Source organism: Somniosus microcephalus, chromosome 3 (genome assembly GCF_052327205.1).
Source record: "Somniosus microcephalus isolate GS21.2 chromosome 3, FLI_Smic_1.0, whole genome shotgun sequence".
In the NCBI taxonomy this organism is placed as follows: domain Eukaryota; kingdom Metazoa; phylum Chordata; class Chondrichthyes; order Squaliformes; family Somniosidae; genus Somniosus; species Somniosus microcephalus.
Window position 1 is genome coordinate 227,943,506 of NC_140989.1, and position 20,090 is coordinate 227,963,595.

The 20,090-nt window shown below is 41.3% G+C and overlaps 1 protein-coding gene across 1 annotated transcript in view; it reads right to left on the reverse strand.

The window, feature by feature from the left end:
- Positions 1-20,090, reverse strand: part of atf6 (activating transcription factor 6) — a 284,152-nt gene that overhangs the window by 163,957 nt on the left and 100,105 nt on the right. Inside the window, exons 8-10 of the mRNA XM_085977996.1 lie at positions 10,833-11,018; positions 6,962-7,053; positions 136-279 (exon numbers count right to left, since the gene is read on the reverse strand). Coding sequence (XP_085834122.1) covers positions 136-279; positions 6,962-7,053; positions 10,833-11,018 — 422 coding nt within the window. The remainder of the gene's footprint in view (positions 1-135; positions 280-6,961; positions 7,054-10,832; positions 11,019-20,090) is intronic.

The window sequence follows — 20,090 nt, forward strand, 5'->3', positions numbered from 1 at the left end:
CATTTGATTTTAAAGCTTAAAGAACTACTTTTAGTAATAGGTTATAGGAAATGGATGAGAGGACCATCGTGTTTCAAAAAATCATCAACTCCAACTAAGATAACACGTGTACCTGCCATGATGAGGGTAAGTTACCTGTAACTGTTGTCTTCAGTAAATTTTTCAGTTGTTTCCTGAAAACCTCCAGCTCCATTTTCATCAGAAAATCCCAATAGATGTCTGCTGTGGGCGGCAGAACTGACACTGGATGGCAGTGCCCTGGAATCTCTCTCCCATATACTAAATAAAAACACAAACACTTATTTTTGCAATAGATTGATCACATTAATTTACATCTTGCCTGATGTCATGTTTGAAGGTTTTTTGTTCTGCAAATTTGTCTTCAATGAATTTTGTACTCAGACCGGTGAGAGACGATGGTTTTATGGGATGAAACATTTTCCATTTTTTTCTGCTTACCATCAACATCAAGCATTGCCTGGGTTTTGCCCATGTCTGCTGCAGGTTCAGTCCCACTACACCCACATACGCACAATGTCGAAAGGAGGATGCTTAAACCTCACCTTCAGATCTCCATCAGCAACTGCACCAACCCACACCTGTCATCCTGCAGAGTTGCCCGATTGAGATTATCCAATGCACAATTACTGTTAGTTTTGTGTTGTAAAGTTGTATTTACAAGGAATTCAGTTTAAACTGCTGAAACACATTTCACTTTGCACCCTTAAAGTCAGAGATTGCAGACGTATTCTCTTGAATCTGGGCTGGATTTAAATCTAGGTCAAATTAGTGGAAAGGCACTGATATGATGGCACAGTTACATTGCATCAACAGTTCCATACCGCAACCATTTTGACCCTGCAGTACCGAGTTGTACTGTCTTTTTCAAACACACCTTTTTCAGATCAAGGGGGAAGGCAGAACTCTAAGCAGGTACTGAAAGGACTTTGCAGAGTTGTCGTTGCCAAGATCCAAATGGCAGTAAAACCGCAGTGGGAAAATGATTGGCCTGTCAGGTTAGGTCTTCACGAAGGTTAAAAGCTGAAGGACGATACAACAGGATTGCTGACACATATTTAAGAAATTGCATTTTTTTAATTTTTTTAAATAAGTGAAATGGCTTTACATTGGTTGCAGTTACACCCGTGATGCCCAAGTGATGCGGGAGGGTTTTCTAGATGCGGGCTCAGACCTAACACCAAATCCTAAACTACAGTTACAATGCTTCACACTGATATAAAATGTGCAGTATAACTGCCCAAAAAGACATGCCGCCCAATATTTCAAGGACAAACAGGTCAAATTCTCCTAGCCTCTCAAATTATAGCTTTGCATCATCCTTGCTCTTCAAACATTCTCCAGTACAACAATATTATTTCATAGTGGGTGCCAAAAATTGCAGCTTTGTAATGTTACTTTACACAAAAATTAAACCTGGTTAAAATTACTTGCTTCAATTCCCTGAAAATGTATTTCAGCCTCGTTGACACAGCTTCGTACGGACTTGATACTTTCAGTAAATGGTTCATTATTAGGTCAAGTGATATACCGCAGTGCAACATCCCACAATTCTCACCCTACAGTGTAACAACACTTCTTCATTTCCCTTAAAAGCATTTCAATTTTTGCGACTAACATTTCGTTGTTTTCTGCTTTTCTCAACAGTTCCAAGCATTTGCAACTGCTAACTAATAGCTGCTTGTACAGCGAGCATCCACTTCGTTTCACTCAGCAGCATTGTGAATTCAAACCCTCATTTGAAACAGTGCTATGACATGAGCATTTTCCCCTCTATTTTCAACACTATTGGCTGATTCAAATTAACTGCCTTGTTGGTTGTCATACATAGAGAAAACAACATGCATGTGATGGCCCACTTTCTGGTGTTTATAGAGTGCTAGTTAAAATAATGCAATTTTTACTCACAGATGTAACAGAAAAACATCTAGAAACCAAAATTATAACAAATAGTCAGCACGCATTTCAAAAAGAAAGGCCATGCTTGACCAACCTTATTGAACTCCTTGAAGAAATAACAAAAATAGACAAGGGTAATGCAGCAAATTAATATACTCGAATTTTCAAAAGGCCTTCAACAAGATAGAACACAGTAGACTCATGACTACGGTCAGAACATGTGGAGTCAGGGGACAAGTAGCAGAATGGATAGCAAATTGGCTACAAAACAGAAAACAAAGAGTAGGGGTTAAAGGTAGTTAATCAGACTGGCGGATGGTGGGAAGTGGTGTTCTACAGGGATCGGTGCTAGGACCATTGTTGTTCCCCATTTACATAAACAATTTGGACTCAGGAATCAAAAACACAGTATCAAAATTTGCAGACGACACCAAATTGGGGAATGTAGTTAATTCTGAGGAAGACGGGGGGAAAAAAACCAAGATGTTAACAAACTTGCAGAATGGCAAATGAATTTCAATGCAGCTAAGTGTGAGATGGTGTATTTTGGTCGGAGGAATAAAGAGGCAAGCTACTCCATGGAAAATAAGAGTCTAAATGGGGTACAGGAGCAAATGGATCTTGGGGTACAGATTCACAAATCATTAAAAGTAGGAACGCAGGTTAAAAAAGCACTAGGGTTCATTTCTAGAGCAATAGAATTCAAAAGCAGAAAAGTTATGTTAACTTATATAGAACCTTGGTTTTTCCACACTTGGCGTACTGTGCACAGTTCTGGACTCCATATTACAAAAAGGATATAGAGGCACTGGAGAAGGTGCAAAAAAGATTTACAAGGATGACACCAGAACTGAGAAAGGAGAAGGCTGAGGTTGCTTGATAGAGGTCTTTAAAATTATGAAGGCGTTCAATAGGGTAGATGTAGAGAAGAGGTTTCCACTTCTGGTGGAATCCAAAATGAGGGGCCATAAATATAAGATAGACACCAATAAATCCAATAAGGAATTCACGAGAATCTTCATCACTCAGACAGTGGTCAGAATGTGGGACCTGCTACCACATGGAGTGGTTGAGGCAAACAGCATAGATTAATTTAAGGGGAAGCTAGGTAAGTGCATGAGGGAAAAAGGAACAGAAGGATATGTCGATAGGGTGAGATGAAGTAAGGTGGGAGGAGGCTCATGTGGAGCATAGACACCAGCATAGACCCGTTGGGCCGAATGGTCAGTTTCTGTGCTGTAAATTCCATGTAATTCATATTTTTGAAGACATTATATTAATTCATCTGTATACATCACTGCCTGAATACAAATGAATATTTTTTCTCTCTTTCAAAGTGCTTATGCTCTGGTGTAAGCCCTTTCCAAACATCCAGGCTCACAAAATGCTAATTGGACAAAGAAGGAATAAAAGTGCAGAGAGAGCTTTGGGGGCCAGATCGACAGGACTCGGGGACCATGTGGCCAGAGGGCAACAAGTTAGACACCCTAGGTTAGACCACAATTTATTTTACCTGGGACAGAAGTTCAAATGTAGCCCATGTAATGGAATATGTGTCCCTTTTTCTTTGCTGAATTTTAGAATAATCTACCAGGTAGCAGGCATGAGAGAAGTTCAAAATGCAGCTGGATATTAAGCTGGGCCAGTTGAAATACTCTCTCATCCTGGACTACATCTTGTATTCTTAGGCTTGGTGCAATCTATCAACAATGGACAAAGGTGTGTATTAGCCACCCACCAGATCTTCAACAAAACTTGGTTTAGGATCAAAAGCTATTAGAATTTATAAACTACAGTATTAAACTTGAGATTAAGGAGAATGTCAGCAACTCCCCACTGCTTCCACTTTTACTTTTTGGGGTAAAACTTCTTTACTTTGCCAATTTCCTAGCCCTCTCTACTGAAGGCACTGTTTCCTGCAATGATACAAGCACCAGTTGTTCTTCAGCCTCTCACCAAAGTGCTAATCCTTCTCGTATGATCCAGAGTGTCGACAGCCTTCACAGCCAAGCCGGATTCTGTGCGCACCCGATGGCCACGCTTGCATATTTTTCCACCAGAAGTCAGTGGGTAGTTAGCTTGAGCAAGATTTTGCCCCTCCCTTGTCCAGGAGTGGGAGGGTAAATTATAGCACTAATACTGGCATCCCAGCTTAAATAAACTAATGCAGCAGCCAGAGATTGAACCTTAGGACCTTCTTCAATGGATGGCTCAACTGCTCACTGTAAAAAAAACTCACGTCATAAGGGGAGCCAAGCCTTTCCCTTTTTTAATATATAAATGGTTATCTTATTCCCTTGGTCATTCTTGTGCACCTGTGCCTTGTGAGAAACTTTTGGTGAAAATATTGGTAACCTCATACATGCCTAAACTGCAGAACTTTACTAATGATTCCAGGAAACTCTTGATAAAAAGACTGAGTTACAGCTAAAGGCTTCTGTGTGAAAACATCAGCACCAACATTGTAACTGCACTTGAAAATAAATGGGAGAATAATTTGACAGAAATCAAATCATGTTGCATTATTTCGCTGATTTTTGTGATCCTATTTTTAATACTTTTCCTTATAAACTGTCCAAAATAACAGAACAAAGGCCAACAGAAGAGTTTATAGAGAAAACAGAGGTCAGTAATGAGATTAAAAATCTGGAATATTCACAAAACACTAGGAGCTGATGCAATATGGTTAAGACAAGAGATCAGAAACAAGTAGTTGTGTGTAGAAATGTTTTCACAGCTCATTGGGCACAGGGTGGTGTGAGGGGACGAGATAAATTGCTACTCTCAAAAAAAAGTCAGACATCGGGCCAGATTTTGCTGAAACAGTAAAGCAAACTTCTTGGCCAGCTATTAATTATAATTAATTTTTTATAGCATTTTTTCTGACCAACTACAGAAGTATCGGACTTAGCTAACACACTTCAGAAATTTCAGACAGATTCATTCAAAGACTACAAACTGTGGCCTCCGGAAGCCAAAGATAATCTGAGTGATTGTAAGAAAAAGCAGGCTAATAAAGACCCAAGGAAAAAAAAAACAGAACCAAGCAGTACTTCAATAATTGACTGTTAAATTTGCAGGGCTGCCATTAGATACATATTGAGATAAACCGCAAAGCAGCCTGTAATTGCTGTGTTGCACCTGCCTCAAAACAACTGCCTGGCAACCAGCCGACTAATTGTTGCTGGGATGTGACTTCTGCGAACGAAACTATTTTTTAACCTAAGTACCACAACAGAATTTAAAGAAACTGATACTAGGGTACAGTATATCTGGGACAAAAATACTTCAATGTCATGGCATTTCTTGTAATACTGTACAATTTACCAAGAGCAATGACAATCTCAAGATTTTAGATCACTGAATGGAAACCAAACCTTTACTTGTTCGGGGAATAAAATTGCAACGAGTGAAAACTGAAGCCAATTTCCCAATTGCAATCACTGTCTCGAAATGAAGAGGGTGATGGAAGAGAGCTGATGCACATTTTAAGTGAAGAAACTAATACTTTGGACATGGGGAGGGCATCTTTTGCTGCAATACCAGGCAAGCAAACTAAGAGTTTGATTGCAAACCTAAAACAGATCAACCTCTTCAAACTTAGAGACCATCACTGAATGCATAAATACTTTCTCAATCATCACCTTCAAAAAGGTACTGGGTCAATACCTGACACAGTAAAGAGTAGAGGGATATGACTGTAGATTTAGAATACGAAAATAACATCTTCTAAGAGTCTGGGCTCAGCAGCCTTCGTCCACATCCACCTGTGCCTAGTAACAGACCCGCTTCTCATGGGAAAAACTTATACTTTGTAATCAGTGAATGATGTCGAGGCCAGCACACTGAAAGGAATGCTTATTCGTCAAAACTATAATCATAATGATTGGTAAAGTCTGACTCAAATTCTGAGAAGTTGGTGAAAATAGCAATCCTATCTGTAGCCTTATACGTGAACAGAAATGAATACGTATGATTGTAATACTGGACAGCATCATTACTGTACTTTACAAAGACCTGAGTAATTGTAATAAAGCTGCCAATATAAGCAAAAACGAGATTTTCCACAACAAGGCTAGCGTGCATGACTTATGACCCAATTGCTGGAAAAGCACGACAAAGAAAAAACCCAAAAGCAGTTATTCCTACCCTTCAGTTCCCAAGATGACTCCAACTAGTGACAGTTCTTCTTGTGCTATTTAGCCCAACTTTCTCTCTCATAAATGGAATGGAATTTCTTTTTACCCAATACACCCACACTATGCAATCTCTATTTATGAGCATTCACCAGTCACACAGTACAAAAATCATCTCTGTTCACAACCTAACCTTGCACCATCTAAACACCAGCTCTCTGCTTCATATACGTGGAATCTATTGATCTTGGTATCCCACTCAATCTATCAATTCAACTGCAACCTCTGCATTTATAAACACATTGACAAGCTCACGCAAAGGACTACAAACTCCTGGGAACTGAGCAGCAGGACATCAACTAAGGAAGCTACTTTGCTCAAAATAATTATGCAGTATTATCAAAAGATAGAAACAGCAACAGTGGTTTAAAAAGCAAATCCACCCATACATTGCAAAAATAAGAAAAAATCTGGAAGCAAAAAAGAGGGCTGCTAATTCACAGACCAATCTTGGAGTTCTGACGAAGGGTCATCGACCTGAAACGTTAACTCTGTTTCTCTCTCCACAGATGCTGCCTGACCTGCTGAGTATTTCCAGCATTTTCTGTTTTTATTTTATCTTGGATTTTAGTTGGTTTGTCTTCCAACAAGCAGCAAGATGTAGACAGTTCTTTAAGTGATCATGCTACCACTTGTACAGTTGCTCCTTTTAACTAATAAAGCAGGACTTACATGGTTTGTTTTAATTAAGGGAGAAAGCTATTATTTATTTGTGCTTTAGTGTAGTTGTATACACCAGGATATAATTATCAAACAGCTCGGCAGTTAGTTACTCAGTCTCATAACTCAGCCAGTTTCAGGATCAACATATGGAACTAAACCAGCAAATCACAAGTGTTGTAACTTACCTAGCAGGACCATAACTGAGCGCTATAAATACCAGCAATGCCATGACACACACAGCTCTTCGTTTTGGTGCAGTAACTTGTAGTTGCTGATTCTGAAAGACAAGGGATATGGTTACATTTACTAAATACACAGCAGTGTCCAAATGCATTAAACTATCACATTCTTCACTAGAGTACAAAACACTCTTTTTCAAACGTTCCTGCTCTATTCTACTCCCCCTGTCTACTTTTACAGACGCCCTTTTAACTCAACCCCTGGCTCAACACACCAGCCGCAAAAACTCAACTGATTCACTAATGTCCTTTAGGGAAGGAAAACTTACCCGGTCTGGCCTGCACGTGGCTCCAGTCCCTCACCAATGTGGTTATCTCTTAACTACCCTCTGAAGTGGCCGACCAAGCCACTTCGTTGTCTAAAACCGTCACCACTTTCTCAGGGCAACTAGGGATGGGCAACAAATGCTGGCCTTGCCAGCAATATTCTTCACCGATGCCCTTTAGTACTTGGGGTGCAGCATTTGGGTGAAGGGTCTCATTCCCATTCTTCCCAGTCTGTGAAAGAGGTACCAAAACTGCTTGATGCACACGTGCAACAGTGCAGATGGGAACCAATTACTCAACTATGGAAGGAAGTTGCTGACACAAACTCATTAAATGGCCCAGAAATTCGGTTCCCAACGCGTGAGTACGCACGGGGTACTCACCCGTAGGCTCAATGGAAGTGCCGATTTCGTGCATGCACTGCGCATGCGCGGGAAACCGGCACTTCCGCTCCCCTGAAAGAAGGGGTTCAGAGGTCGAACGTGTGCGCCGCAGAGGCAGCGCGTGCGCATCGAACTTATGTTTTTTTTTTGCAGGGTTCTCCGGGAGGGTAAGTCTCCAGGAGTTACACTTTTAAAAAGCAGGCGCAAGGCCTGCTTTTAACAAGGTAAGTGGTGAATTAATTAAAATTAAAACATTTTTTCCACAGGTTTATTATTTTTAAATACTTTAAAGAAAGGTAAGTTTATTTTTAGCCCCATTAGAAAATGTAATTAATTTTTTCAAAAATTTAAATTGTTGTTTAAAATAGTTATTTCATGTAATTTATAGTTATTTTAAAAATGTGGGTTTTTTTAAATTTATTTGAAGTTTTAGTGATTTTGGGGGCTTATAGTATTTATAGGTTTGACAGCTCTTCCTGTCAAACTTATGAATGAAGCATTCCCTGCTACCATTGGCTCTCCATGGCCCACGTGATCCCAGGGGACGCATCGAACTAACTGCGCCCCTGGGATACGCAAGCACTGCGCGTCGGCAGTTGGAGGAGGCCCAGGATCGGAATCCCACGCGGGCCCACAGCACAACAGCCGGCGCGCTAGGTAAGTGCAGGTCAGGGGCTTGCACCCGCGGGGAAGCCCCCGACCCGAATTTCTGGGCCATGGTCTGCGAGCACTTCATGTACCACCACATTGATTTACTACCATTCTATAGTCAAATGAAAATGCCAACATAACTTTTGCAGTAAATGAACTAAAACAGTTTTATATTACATTTTTTATTATTTTATTTTATTTTTAGCCTAGCTGGCTTGTTAGATTTTTATGACAAACCCAGAAGAAAAATGTGTTTCTTTCAAAGGTTGCTTTCAGTTTGGATCATTTTACGTTAAATCGTTTGATGAACATTCCTGCCAAGTTGGCTATAAAATACACTCAGCCGGGCAAATATTTTTTTTCCCCAAGTTCAACCCTCTCGCACATCGCTACTCTCCAAAACAGATCAGCTTTTATGTAGATATACCGAAAGCATGCGGTGCACAATGCTACAGTCAAACAAATAAAGATGATTGCATGCCTGCCTGAAAGGTTATAAGATGTGTGAAATTTAGAGCACCTAACACAGCAACAGATGGATGAACCCACACTGCTGCATGGAAATATTAACGCTGAAATTAAGTGTCATTTTTGTTTCAAATGCTCGTTTCTTTGAGGTGCAGAACAATCCAACATCCTCAAGTGACATGGACATACATATAACAACAGCAACAACTTGCATTTATATTGTGCCTTTAACGTAGTAAAACATCCCAAGGCGCTGCACTGCGCTGTTACAAATAAAATCTGACACGAGCCACATAAGGAGATATTAGGGCAGGTGAACCAAAAGCTTGGTCAAAGAGGTAGGTTTTAAGAGTGTTTAAGGAGGAGAGAGAGGTAGAGAGGTGCAGAGGAGGGAATTCCAGAGGTTAGGGCCTAGACAGCTGAAGACACAGCTACCACTGGTGGAGTGATGAAAATCAGGGATGCTCAAGAGGCCAGAATTGGAGGAGTGCAGAGATCTTGGAGGGTTGTCGAACTGGAGGAGATTACAGAGATAGGGAGAGGCGAGGCCATGGAGGGTTTGGAAAACAAGGATGAGAATTTTAAGATCGAGGCATTGCCAGACAGAGAGCCAATGTGGGTCAGTGAGCACAGGGTTGATGGGTGAACGGGACTTGATGCGAATTCAGAAATGGGCAGCATTTTTGGATGAGCTCAAGTTTACCGGGGGAGTTGGGGGGGGGGGGGGGGGGGAAGATGGAAGACTGGCCAGGAGAGCGGTGGAATAGTCTAATCTAGGAACTGACAAAGGCATGGATGAGGGTTTCAGCAGCAAATTGGTTGAGGCAGGGGCAGAGACAGGCGATGTTACAGAGGTTGATGTAGTCGGTCTTGGTGATGTGATACATTGGTAAATGGTATTCTGTCACTGTGTCCCATCCTCAATCATATTCAAGTTTCACAAGGCCACACCAACAGCAGCTTTCTAAAAGGTGATATTTCATAACTAGGAAGTTGCACTTTGCAACAGCACAGAAATCAAAACTGCAATGCAGCGGCCACAGAACATTTTCATGTGTCTGTGCTGAACAAGCTCATGAGCTGTTCTTGGAGGTACAACATGATGGATTTTTGAAGCCAAAGTAGAAATACCATTGAAACTATCAAATCACTCATTGTGACACTGGCTACTTCTGCAGCAGGTTGCAGCTATATTGTTTGCAATGCATCAAAGCTTGTGGTTGAGCACAGGTCAATCCTGTATATACTTTCACCATTAAAAATGTGCTTGAAGGTTTAATTTACATGGTGTGTATGATGCAGTCAGTCCTACCCCAAAGGCAGCAGTGGAACTCTTTTAGAAAATCATTTGTAAAATTTTAATCGAAGTTTTACAATTAGCTATGTAACTATTATAAAATGCAACATTCCACTGGTCATTAAAATGAGACCAGAATTTTTATTTAGTGAGAAAAGTGGCCCCATAAACATTTGGATAACACCCAATGAGTATTCTAATATTCTTGAAACTGAATCCAGCTCAAACAAATGGGACAGAAGTTTTTTTTTCCTCCGTCAACTCCAGAACTTGAGCACATAATCTCAGCTGACACTGCTGCATTGTCAAATGGGCTGTCCTTTACATGAGGTACTCAACTGAGGCCGTCTGCCTGCCTTCACCCATGGATGTTGGCGAGTCTATGGCAAACATTCCTGCCTTGACCAAAAATAGCTCAAGTGTCCATTCATCTCACATGTTTATGGAATCTTACTGACGGCAAAATAGTTGCCACTTTCGTGCATATAACAGGCACCATGCTTCAAAGTCATTAATTGCATGTGAAGTGCTTTGAGACAAGTTGTAACATTAACAAACATGTTTTTGGAGAAAGTTTGCCTGTTTCTGTTAAAAGATCCCATAGCACTTTTTGAAGTTAAATTGTTAAATTAGGACTTCTGAATGTACCTAATCTCTTGTTGCTTTGCTCTGTGACTGACAGTCAGCTCTTCAGCCTATAGCATTTCCTCAACCCCGTTCTGCAGTACAGTAAGCTTGGAAAGTAACTCACCTCAGACATCAGCTCCTGGAGCTGTTTTTGAAGAGAGCCATTTTCATTCTTAAGCTTTGCATTTTCAACCAGTGCGGACCTCAGCCTGTACTCCAGGTTCAGTAGATACTCCTTCTTCTTCCTCCGGGACAGGCATGCTGATTCACGGTTCTTAATCATTCTTTCCTGTCGTCTTAGTGCATTTACCTATTAGATAGCAACATAAAATGGGGTACAATAACTGAAAACCTTACAATTCCGTATGCTAATTGCAAGCGAATCAAATCTTACTTTCCAAACTCAACCAATGTCAGACAAGTTTTATGTCACTTAATTCTGGCCATTTCACAAATTACATACACAGCAGTTTTGTGGTATGCAATGACATTTTATAGATCCGTTTATGACACTGGTCTGCTTTCAGTTTCAACCTTGAGATTTTGGACAAAGAAGTCCAAGGACCACTTGAGGATCGAAAAAAAGTGAAATTTGAACTGTTTGAGCTGGGGAAATCAGTTATCCATCATCAGCTTTTACATGTGTGTTGAAGCAATTTTGTCAGTGCTTGAAAGTGCACTAGAAGGACATCCTGATAGGGTGAGATGAAGTAGGGTGGGAGGAGGCTCGCGTGGAGCACAGACCATTTGGGCCAAAGGGCCTGCTACTATGCTGTAAATTCTATGTAATTCTATGCAACAGTTTGCAACTTGTTTTACAGTCAAACTACTTTATTGGGGATTTGGGGGAATAAATTCTTCCCTCTACCTCTCAAAAAAGTATTTAAGAGCAGAGAAGATTACCCTTTAATCTGAAGCACTCCATCCCTTACAAGTTTAAAAATGATCCATATTGTTTTATTAGACAGAGAAACTAATCAATGGTTAACTGTGGAACATTCTTCTTCAGGCCAGGAGTGAAGAACAACCATTGATTCATGAATAAAGGTCTTCATTACAAGGATAAAAGTGATACTTTGCTTGTCCACTAAATGTTTATTTATACTACAACTTCAGATAAAATTTAAGTTTTAAACCATTGGTGATTTTTCATGGTGACTGTAAGCACAGATAGCACAGTAATTGGTTGGAAAATCTAGCTCAGTTAAATATCAATGTAAGTTGTAAAAGAGAATCCAATGAGGAGCCACATTCAGAATCTCTAACTTGAAAGGATCCCGCAAAAAACGTTAAAAGTTAACTAGAATTCTGCACTGGTTTTATTTTTATAACAGAAGTATACAAAATAAAACTGAGCTTGCTCTTGAATTGAAGTACATAGTACAAGACACTAAACCTCTGCGCTCTTCCAATTTTCATTGCACCACCATTGGTGGCCGTGCCTTCAGCTGCCTCGGCCCCAAGCTCTGGAATTCCCTCCCGAAATCGCTCCGCCTCTCTACCTCTCTCTCCTCCTTTAAGTCACTCCTTAAAGCCTACCTCTTCGACTAAGCATTTGGTCACCTGTTCTAATATCTCTATGTGGCTCAGTGTCTGATAACGCTCCTGTGAAGCACCTTGGGACGTTTTTACTATGTTAAAAGCACTAAATAAATGCAAGTTGTTGTTGCTTCTATTTTATTTCACAAATTAAGTCGTATTTCCTAATTCACTGAGAGCAGTGGTGGCCAACACATAAATATGAGTGGCAGCACTCCAGTTGTCTGCTTGGGTAGCCTCACCAGTCACAGGTGCTGCACTGGGAGCAGAAAACGCCATTATCTGTAGAGGCAGCATCTTCTTTGAGGTAGAATCAGCGCTGAGCGAGAAGGGTCAACTACAGTTCACATACAGGTCTGAACGAAGACCATTTCTTTAGAATTGGGACTGGGATTTTAAACGCCTAGTGCCATCTTTTGCAGTGTGAGGAGCAGCAGGTGGTATCAACAGCAAAAGCCAGGAAAATAGTGAGTGAAACCTGGTCCTTTTAGCTGAAATTAGTGTAACCATACAGGCTAAAGAGGAAAGCAATGGGTGACTTACTGACTAAGAGTTCCTATCCCATTCAAATACAATATTCCTCTTCTCTCTACCCCTACCCACAACACAATTAAAAAAAGGAACTGGTGACAATGTGTCGCCAGAAAAGTCATATTTTTACTCATTGGAGCAATGTTTTTATCTAAATATACAGAAACTTAACACATAACTTCATGTCCGGAATAAAATATTAATCACAGAATAACCACAAGGCTAAGCGCGAATCAACATAGTTAGGCTTACGTCTGTACATTCTCTGCCCCCAAATGTGCAGAAATAACTTGAAACTGTGGGATCATTACACTTTCACAGTGGTACTGCCTCAGCTGAACTGTGGGCCTGCTTTGGGGCCTGACTTGTTGATACTGAGTCTCTAGACCTGCTACTCTGTTTCATTCTACAACAGGGATGGGGGGCGGGAAATGCAAGTGTTTTAGCTGACAGCAATAAATATTCCCCTTCGTCATTTTAAAAAAAAAATGTTTTACCCTCCTGTAGCTCAAGTCCCAAATACTGATTCACTCTTGTTTGGCTGATCTTTGGGAACTCTGAAAATAATACTCAAGCAGTTAGCTAGTACAAATCCCATGACTTATTGTCCTGGTCCCAACCACTTCTGCCAATATTGGCCACAAGTAGGCTTCTGAAGGAGTTCCTCAGTCAGTCCTCGTCAAGACGCTCAATGTTAATGGGCTTAATCTTGACTTATTTTAATATTGCTGTTCTGCAGTATGCAATATATTTTCCTTATAGCTGTTTGTTTGGATTCTTCTACCCTCGCATGCTGCATCATAATTCAAGAAATCCAAATACAACAAGTTGAGTAATATTCCGGCTGGAAGTTCTCGCTTCCAGTAAATACTACTGCTTATTACCCGACTCTCCACTGGGTCATATCTTGGTGTGCTTTGTAAAATTGTCGCAGTGAAGCAGAAATTGAGATGGCCTCCTCATACGGTTTCACTAGCGTCGAGCCAATTTCTTCCATAACATTCAAAGGGACCCAAGGAAAAACTAAACATTAAATTACTCCCATGGAAGTACTTGCACCCACCCCACTGTAATTTTTCTCAGCTTCCAAGAGATCCATGAAACAGTCAAATTAAGCTTAAACGCATTCATCTGGAGGCATAAATATCATAAAAAGCAAATCCCAATTCATCTGTAAGGACTCAAATTTATCCGCCACATCATAAAAATCTAAACTCTCGTTAACATAAAATAATTCCACTCGTCTAATATAATCAACTTTACAACAGTTTTTAGAAGTTAAAACTGTTGAGCAGACCAGTATTTTCTTTTGTGAAGGCAACACTGTGATCTTATTTTACCACAACTGGGTCTCTCCATTCAACATGCCAGCCCTGGCTAAGATGGTGGGTGACCTGCTCCTCTCCGAAAGTTATTTCTAAACCTGGGCACAAGGACATACGTGATTGCTGTCGAAGAATAACACTCCTTCAAACCATCCCATCGCATCCCCTCCCCTTTAAAAGGCAGCAGCTGATAGTTTCTTGGTAGTTCCTAGTGATGTGAAGAGATCATTAGCTCAGTGAGTGAAGCTCTCCAACACATCCATATTCTGTCGTCCCGATATGTACCGTTTAATATTTATTTCAACTTATTTAACTTGAAACTACTTTGCACTTATGAATATTAAACACTGACAGATTAGATTAGATTATAAAAATTGAAACTAAACATAAATCCTTCAAAGGCAAGAGGCACTGGTATCTAGGTGGGAATTGAGAAATCTCAGTAAGGGCACCACATAAATTAGATCTGCTAGAACTTTTAAATCCAACCTACGTAGACTTGCAAATATCAGTACTCTTTGCACTGTAAAGTGAAACATTTTATATGAGACAATGCATAAAGAGTTGAAAATGTAAAGATTAGGTTCCCCACAAGGTACATGGCTCATCATCGGGGAGAAACATTAGCTGCCTTAGCTCTCCATTGTGCCTTATTTATCCCACACATGTACGAACCAGATGTCACTTCTTTTACTTCGCATCCAGTCATTTTTCTTACACTACTGTTAAACTAAGTATGAATGCAACGACTCTACAGTTCATTAGTCCCGTGGTTATCACAAAACATCATGGCAAAAAAAAACAGAACCTAGCCTTGTTAAAAGGGTGAAATGTAGAGCGCGCATCTTAAGTGAACACTTAAAAGCGCAGAAAAGCCAAAAATATGCTACTAAAAGGTAGTGTCTGGTAAAACAGAACTTGGCAGGGTCTAAAGGCATTTCAGTCTGCCAAGTGGTTTCATACCTGTTATAAAAGACAAACAAACACACTATACACCCCAATGGGAATAATACACCTGCGTGCAGTATTACTTGATCATTGAATCAACTGATGCAACAGACGTTTTACCAAAATATTTCTCAATGCATAAATGGAATATAACAAAATATTATTATCCCATTAAGTAATCACCTTTGAGACATAAAGGGGTGCATTCATGTGCCAGAAGTTTTTTTTTCATGCATTCACAGGATGTGAGCGTCGCTGGCAAGGCCAGCATTTATTGCCCATTCCCAATTGCCCTCGAGAAGGTGGTGGTGGTGAGTCGGCTTCTTGAACCGCTGCAGTCCGTGAGGTGATGGTGCTTCCACAGTGCTGTTAGGGAGGGAGTTCCAGGATTTTGACCGAGCAACAATGAAGGAATGGTGATATATTTCCAAGTCAGGATGGTGTGTGACTTGGAGGGGAACTTGCAGGTGGTGGTGTTTACATTCGCCTGCTGCCCTTGTCCTTCTAGGCAACACAGGTCGCGGGTTTGGGAGGTGGGAGGCCAAAACCAACATTTGAATTGTAAATCAGCATTTAATTAAGTATCCTGATATAAAGAGGTTAATATGCATATGCTCCCAGTAATTGTCTGGATAATTTCTACATTAATTAGAGTAGAAATGTGTCAACATATTTCATCAGCAGCACAAGGGAAACTAATTTTCAGAACCATCTGCGTCTTGAGAATTCCGTGGCTCATTAGGCAAGAAGAAAATGAAGAAGCCTGGGGCTGGAGCTGAACCCAGATTCCCACAGGTAAAAGGAGTGTGCTAATCCACTCCATCATCGTTTTCTCATACACCCCGACAGAATGTAACTGGAATTTACTCTGTTTTAGTCATAACTCAGAGAGGAAACCATACTCAGTCCCCTCTGCAAACAGAGTCACTGATAAACTATAGCTTGCACAAGTAAAAAGCTCTCCACTCATATGATCACAAGCCCCACCTTAGATTTATGGAAAGAAAGAAAGACTTGCATTTATATAGCGCCTTTCACGACCACCGGATGTCCCAAAGCGCTTTACGGCCAATGAAGTACTTTTTGAAGTGTAATCACTGTTGTAATGTAGGAAACACGGCAACCAATTTGCTCCCATAAACAGCAATGTGATAATGACCAGATAATCTGTTTGTGATGCTGGTTGAAGGATAAATATTGGCTAGGACACCGGGGATAACTCCGCTGCTTACCTTCGAAATAGTGCTACGGGATCTTTTACGTCCACTTGAGAGAGCAGACAGGGCCTCGGTTAACGTCTCATCCAAAAGACGGCACCTTCGACAGTGTAGCATTCCCTCAGTACTGCATAGAATCATAGAAAGTTACAGCACGGAAGGAGGCCATTTCGGCCCATCGTGTCTGCGCCGGCCAACAAAGAGCTATCCAGCCTAATCCCACTTCCCAGCTCTTGGTCCGTAGCCCTGCACGTTAGAACATCCCAAGTGCACATCCAAGTACTTTTTAAATGTGGTTACGGTTCCTGCCTCTACCACCCTTTCAGGCAGTGAGTTCCAGACCCCCACAACCCTCTGGGTGAAGAAATTTCCCCTCAAATCCCCTCTAAACCTTCCTCCAATTACTTGAAATCTGTGCCCCCTGGTTTTTGACCCCTCTGCTAAGGGAAATAGGTCCTTTCTATCCACTTTATCTCGGCCCCTCATAATTTTATACACCTCAATAAGGTCTCCCCTCAGCCTCCTCTGTTCCAAGGAAAACAAACCCAGCCTATCCAGTCTTTCCTCATAGCTAAGATTCTCTACTCTCGGCAACATCCTTGTAAATCTCCTCTGTACCCTCTCTGGTGCAATCACATCTTTCCTGTAATGTGATGACCAGAACTGCGCCCAGTACTCTAGCTGAGGCCTAACTGGTGTTTTATACAGTTGAATCATAACCCCCCTGCTCTTGTATTCTGTGCCACGGCTAATAAAGGCAAGCATTCCGTATGCCTTCTTAACCACCTTATCTACTTGGCCTGCTACCTTCAGGGATCTGTGGACATGCACTCCAAGGTCCCTTTGTTCCTCTACACTACTCAGTGCCCTACCATTTAATGTGTATTCCCTATCCTTGTTAGCCCTCCCCAAATGCATTACCTCACACTTCTCCGGATTGAATTCCATTTGCCACTGTTCTGCCCACCTGACCAATTTATTGATATCTTCCTGCAGTCTACAGCTTCCTTCTTCAGTATCAACCACACAGCCGATTTTAGTATCATCTGCAAACTTCTTAATTATACCCCCTATATTCAAGTCAAGATCGTTGATATACAGTATACCACAAAAAGCAAGGGACCTAGTACTGAGCCCTGTGGAACCCCACTGAAAACAGCCTTGCAGTCACAAAAGCACCCATCAACCATTTCCCTCTGCTTCCTGTCTCCGAGCCAGTTTTGAATCCAACTTGACACTTTGCCCTGGATCCCATGGGCTTTTAACTTCGTGACCAGTCTGCCATGTGGAACCTTATCAAAAGCCTTACTAAAGTCAATATACACTACATCAAATGCACTACCCTCATCTACCCTCCTTGTTACCTCCTCAAAAAATTCAATCAAGTTTGTCAGATACGACCTTCCCTTAACAAATCCATGCTGACTATCCTTGATTAATCCGTGTCTTTCTAAATGAATATTTATCCTATCCTTCCGAATTCTTTCCAATAATTTTCCCACCACTGAGGGTAGGCTGACTGACTCGGTCTATCCTTTTCTCCCTTTTTAAACAAGGGCACCACATTAGCAGTCCTCCAGCACCACACCTGAAGCCAGAGAGGATTGAAAAATGATGGTCAGGGCCTCTGCTATTTCCTCTTTTGCTTCGCTTAACAGCCTGGGATACATTTCATCCGGGCCTGGGGATTTATCCACTTTTAAAGCTGCTAAATCCCTTAATACTTGCTCTCTCACTATGTTTATTTCATCTAATATTTCACACTCCTCCCCCCCGATAGCAATGTCTGCTTCGCCCCTCTCCTTTGTGAAAACAGACGCAAAGTATTCATTAAGAATCCTACCGACATCTCCCACCTCCACACACAGATTACCTTCATTATCTCTAATAGGCCCTACCCTTTAGTTATCCTCTTACTCTTAATATATTTATAAAACATCTTTGGGTTTTCCTTGATTTTACTTGCCAAGAATTTTTCATGCTCTCTCTTTGCTTTCCTAATATTTTTAATTGCACCCCTGCACTTTCTGTACTCCTCTAAAGATTCTGGAGTATTTAGCCCTCGGTATCTGTCATACGCCTCCCTTTTTTTCTTTATCCTACCCTGCATGTCTCTAGACATCCAGAGGGCTCTAGATTTGTTAGTCCCACCTTTTTTCTTTAAGGGCACATGTTTGGTCTGAACCCTCCGGATCTCGTCCTTGAATGCACTGGAGTGTCAGCCTAGATTTTTGAGCTGAAGTCTCTGGAGTGAGACTTGAACCCACAACCTTTTGACTCAGCGGCAAGTGTGCTACCCACTCATTTTGTGGAAATCCAACACAAATTTTGAGGTGGAAAAGGACATGATCATCAGTGACTTGATTACTGATAAGGAATAGAAAGTCAGTAACTGGGAAACGCCATGTGTGGTAAGCACTGACTATTAGCGTTTTGAGATGCATCAACAGGATTCGCATTATTAATATATGATGTGAAGATGCCCACTCTCTCCTGTTCACACTACTCATAATAGATGCGGAAAAGAATTCTGGGTGTCTCCTGATCACACCAATCATCAACGATACAGGGTAGCGTACATTTTGTAATATAAAATTTGCCAAAGACACCAAACTCAGTTGTGGACTGCTGAGTATGAGATTGATAGCATTTAAAGAGCACTTAAGTGGCTGGGGAAAAAATGACAAATCATTTTCCTATGGTATGGGCAAGATGCAGAAGAAGCTTGAACTAAAGTGTGCAATGTTGAAACACTATATTCCAAAAGATATTGAAGCTTTGGAAATGGTTCAGAGAACATTGCTGATTCTGGGACTTAGATTTTCAGGTCATCGCCACCAGCCCCCCACCCCCCATTGTAAAATACCACTCTTGACCCTGTTACGGTCTCCTACGACCCTCCCATCTTTAAGCTCCCTCGCCTTTCTAAAGGTCCTTCAATACAACATTGACACCCAGCTCCATGATCTCCTCTTCCACCACTCCCTGTTCAAATCCTTTCAATCTGAAGACTATCGTGATCAAAGTCACCAGTGACATGACGTTGGTTTCTGCTCTAAAACCCTGCATTATCCCGTCCTTTTGCTCCTCAACTTGTTGCCCGTTGGTGACATTATCCATAGGCATGGAGCCAGTGTCCACCAGGTAGTCTCAAGACATTCACCTCTACCTATCCCCATCAGATTAATTGTTTAACTTTACATGTTAGATAAGCCAATATTTTCATCAACTTTACATTGGTAAGACCAAATCAATACTGATTGAATCCTACGAATAAGTTCATGCCCATTCCTCCCTCCCTGGCTGTTGGTTCAGTCACCTGTGCAGAAGCTCCAAGCTGAGCTTCAAACTACAAATCTATCACCAAGATCACTTATGTCCACCTCTGTCCTTACTTCATCCACCCCACTGCTGAAACTCTTGTCCACGTTTTGTTAACTGCAGGCTCAAATTCTCCAATGCCCTCCTCTATGACTTCCCAAACTTCATCAATTCCAACTGGTCCAAACTCCATTGCGTGCAACCTGACCCAGTGCCCATCAGCCCTGCGTTTGTCAACCTCAAAAGGCTCCCTTTGTACCACAAATATTCAATTCAAAGCCCTCACTCTAGTTTACAAATCACTACGTAGTCTCACCCCACCCATTTCAACAATGTTCTCCAACCCTACGCCCCAGCCTTTGCCCTTCAGTCTTCTGTTTCTGGCCTCCGATGCAGCCCCCTTCCTCTTCTCCACCACTGCTAGTGGAGCCTTCAGCTATCTCAGCCCTACTCTTCAATTCTCTCGATAAACATTCTGCCTTACCCCTTCTCTTCCCTCAA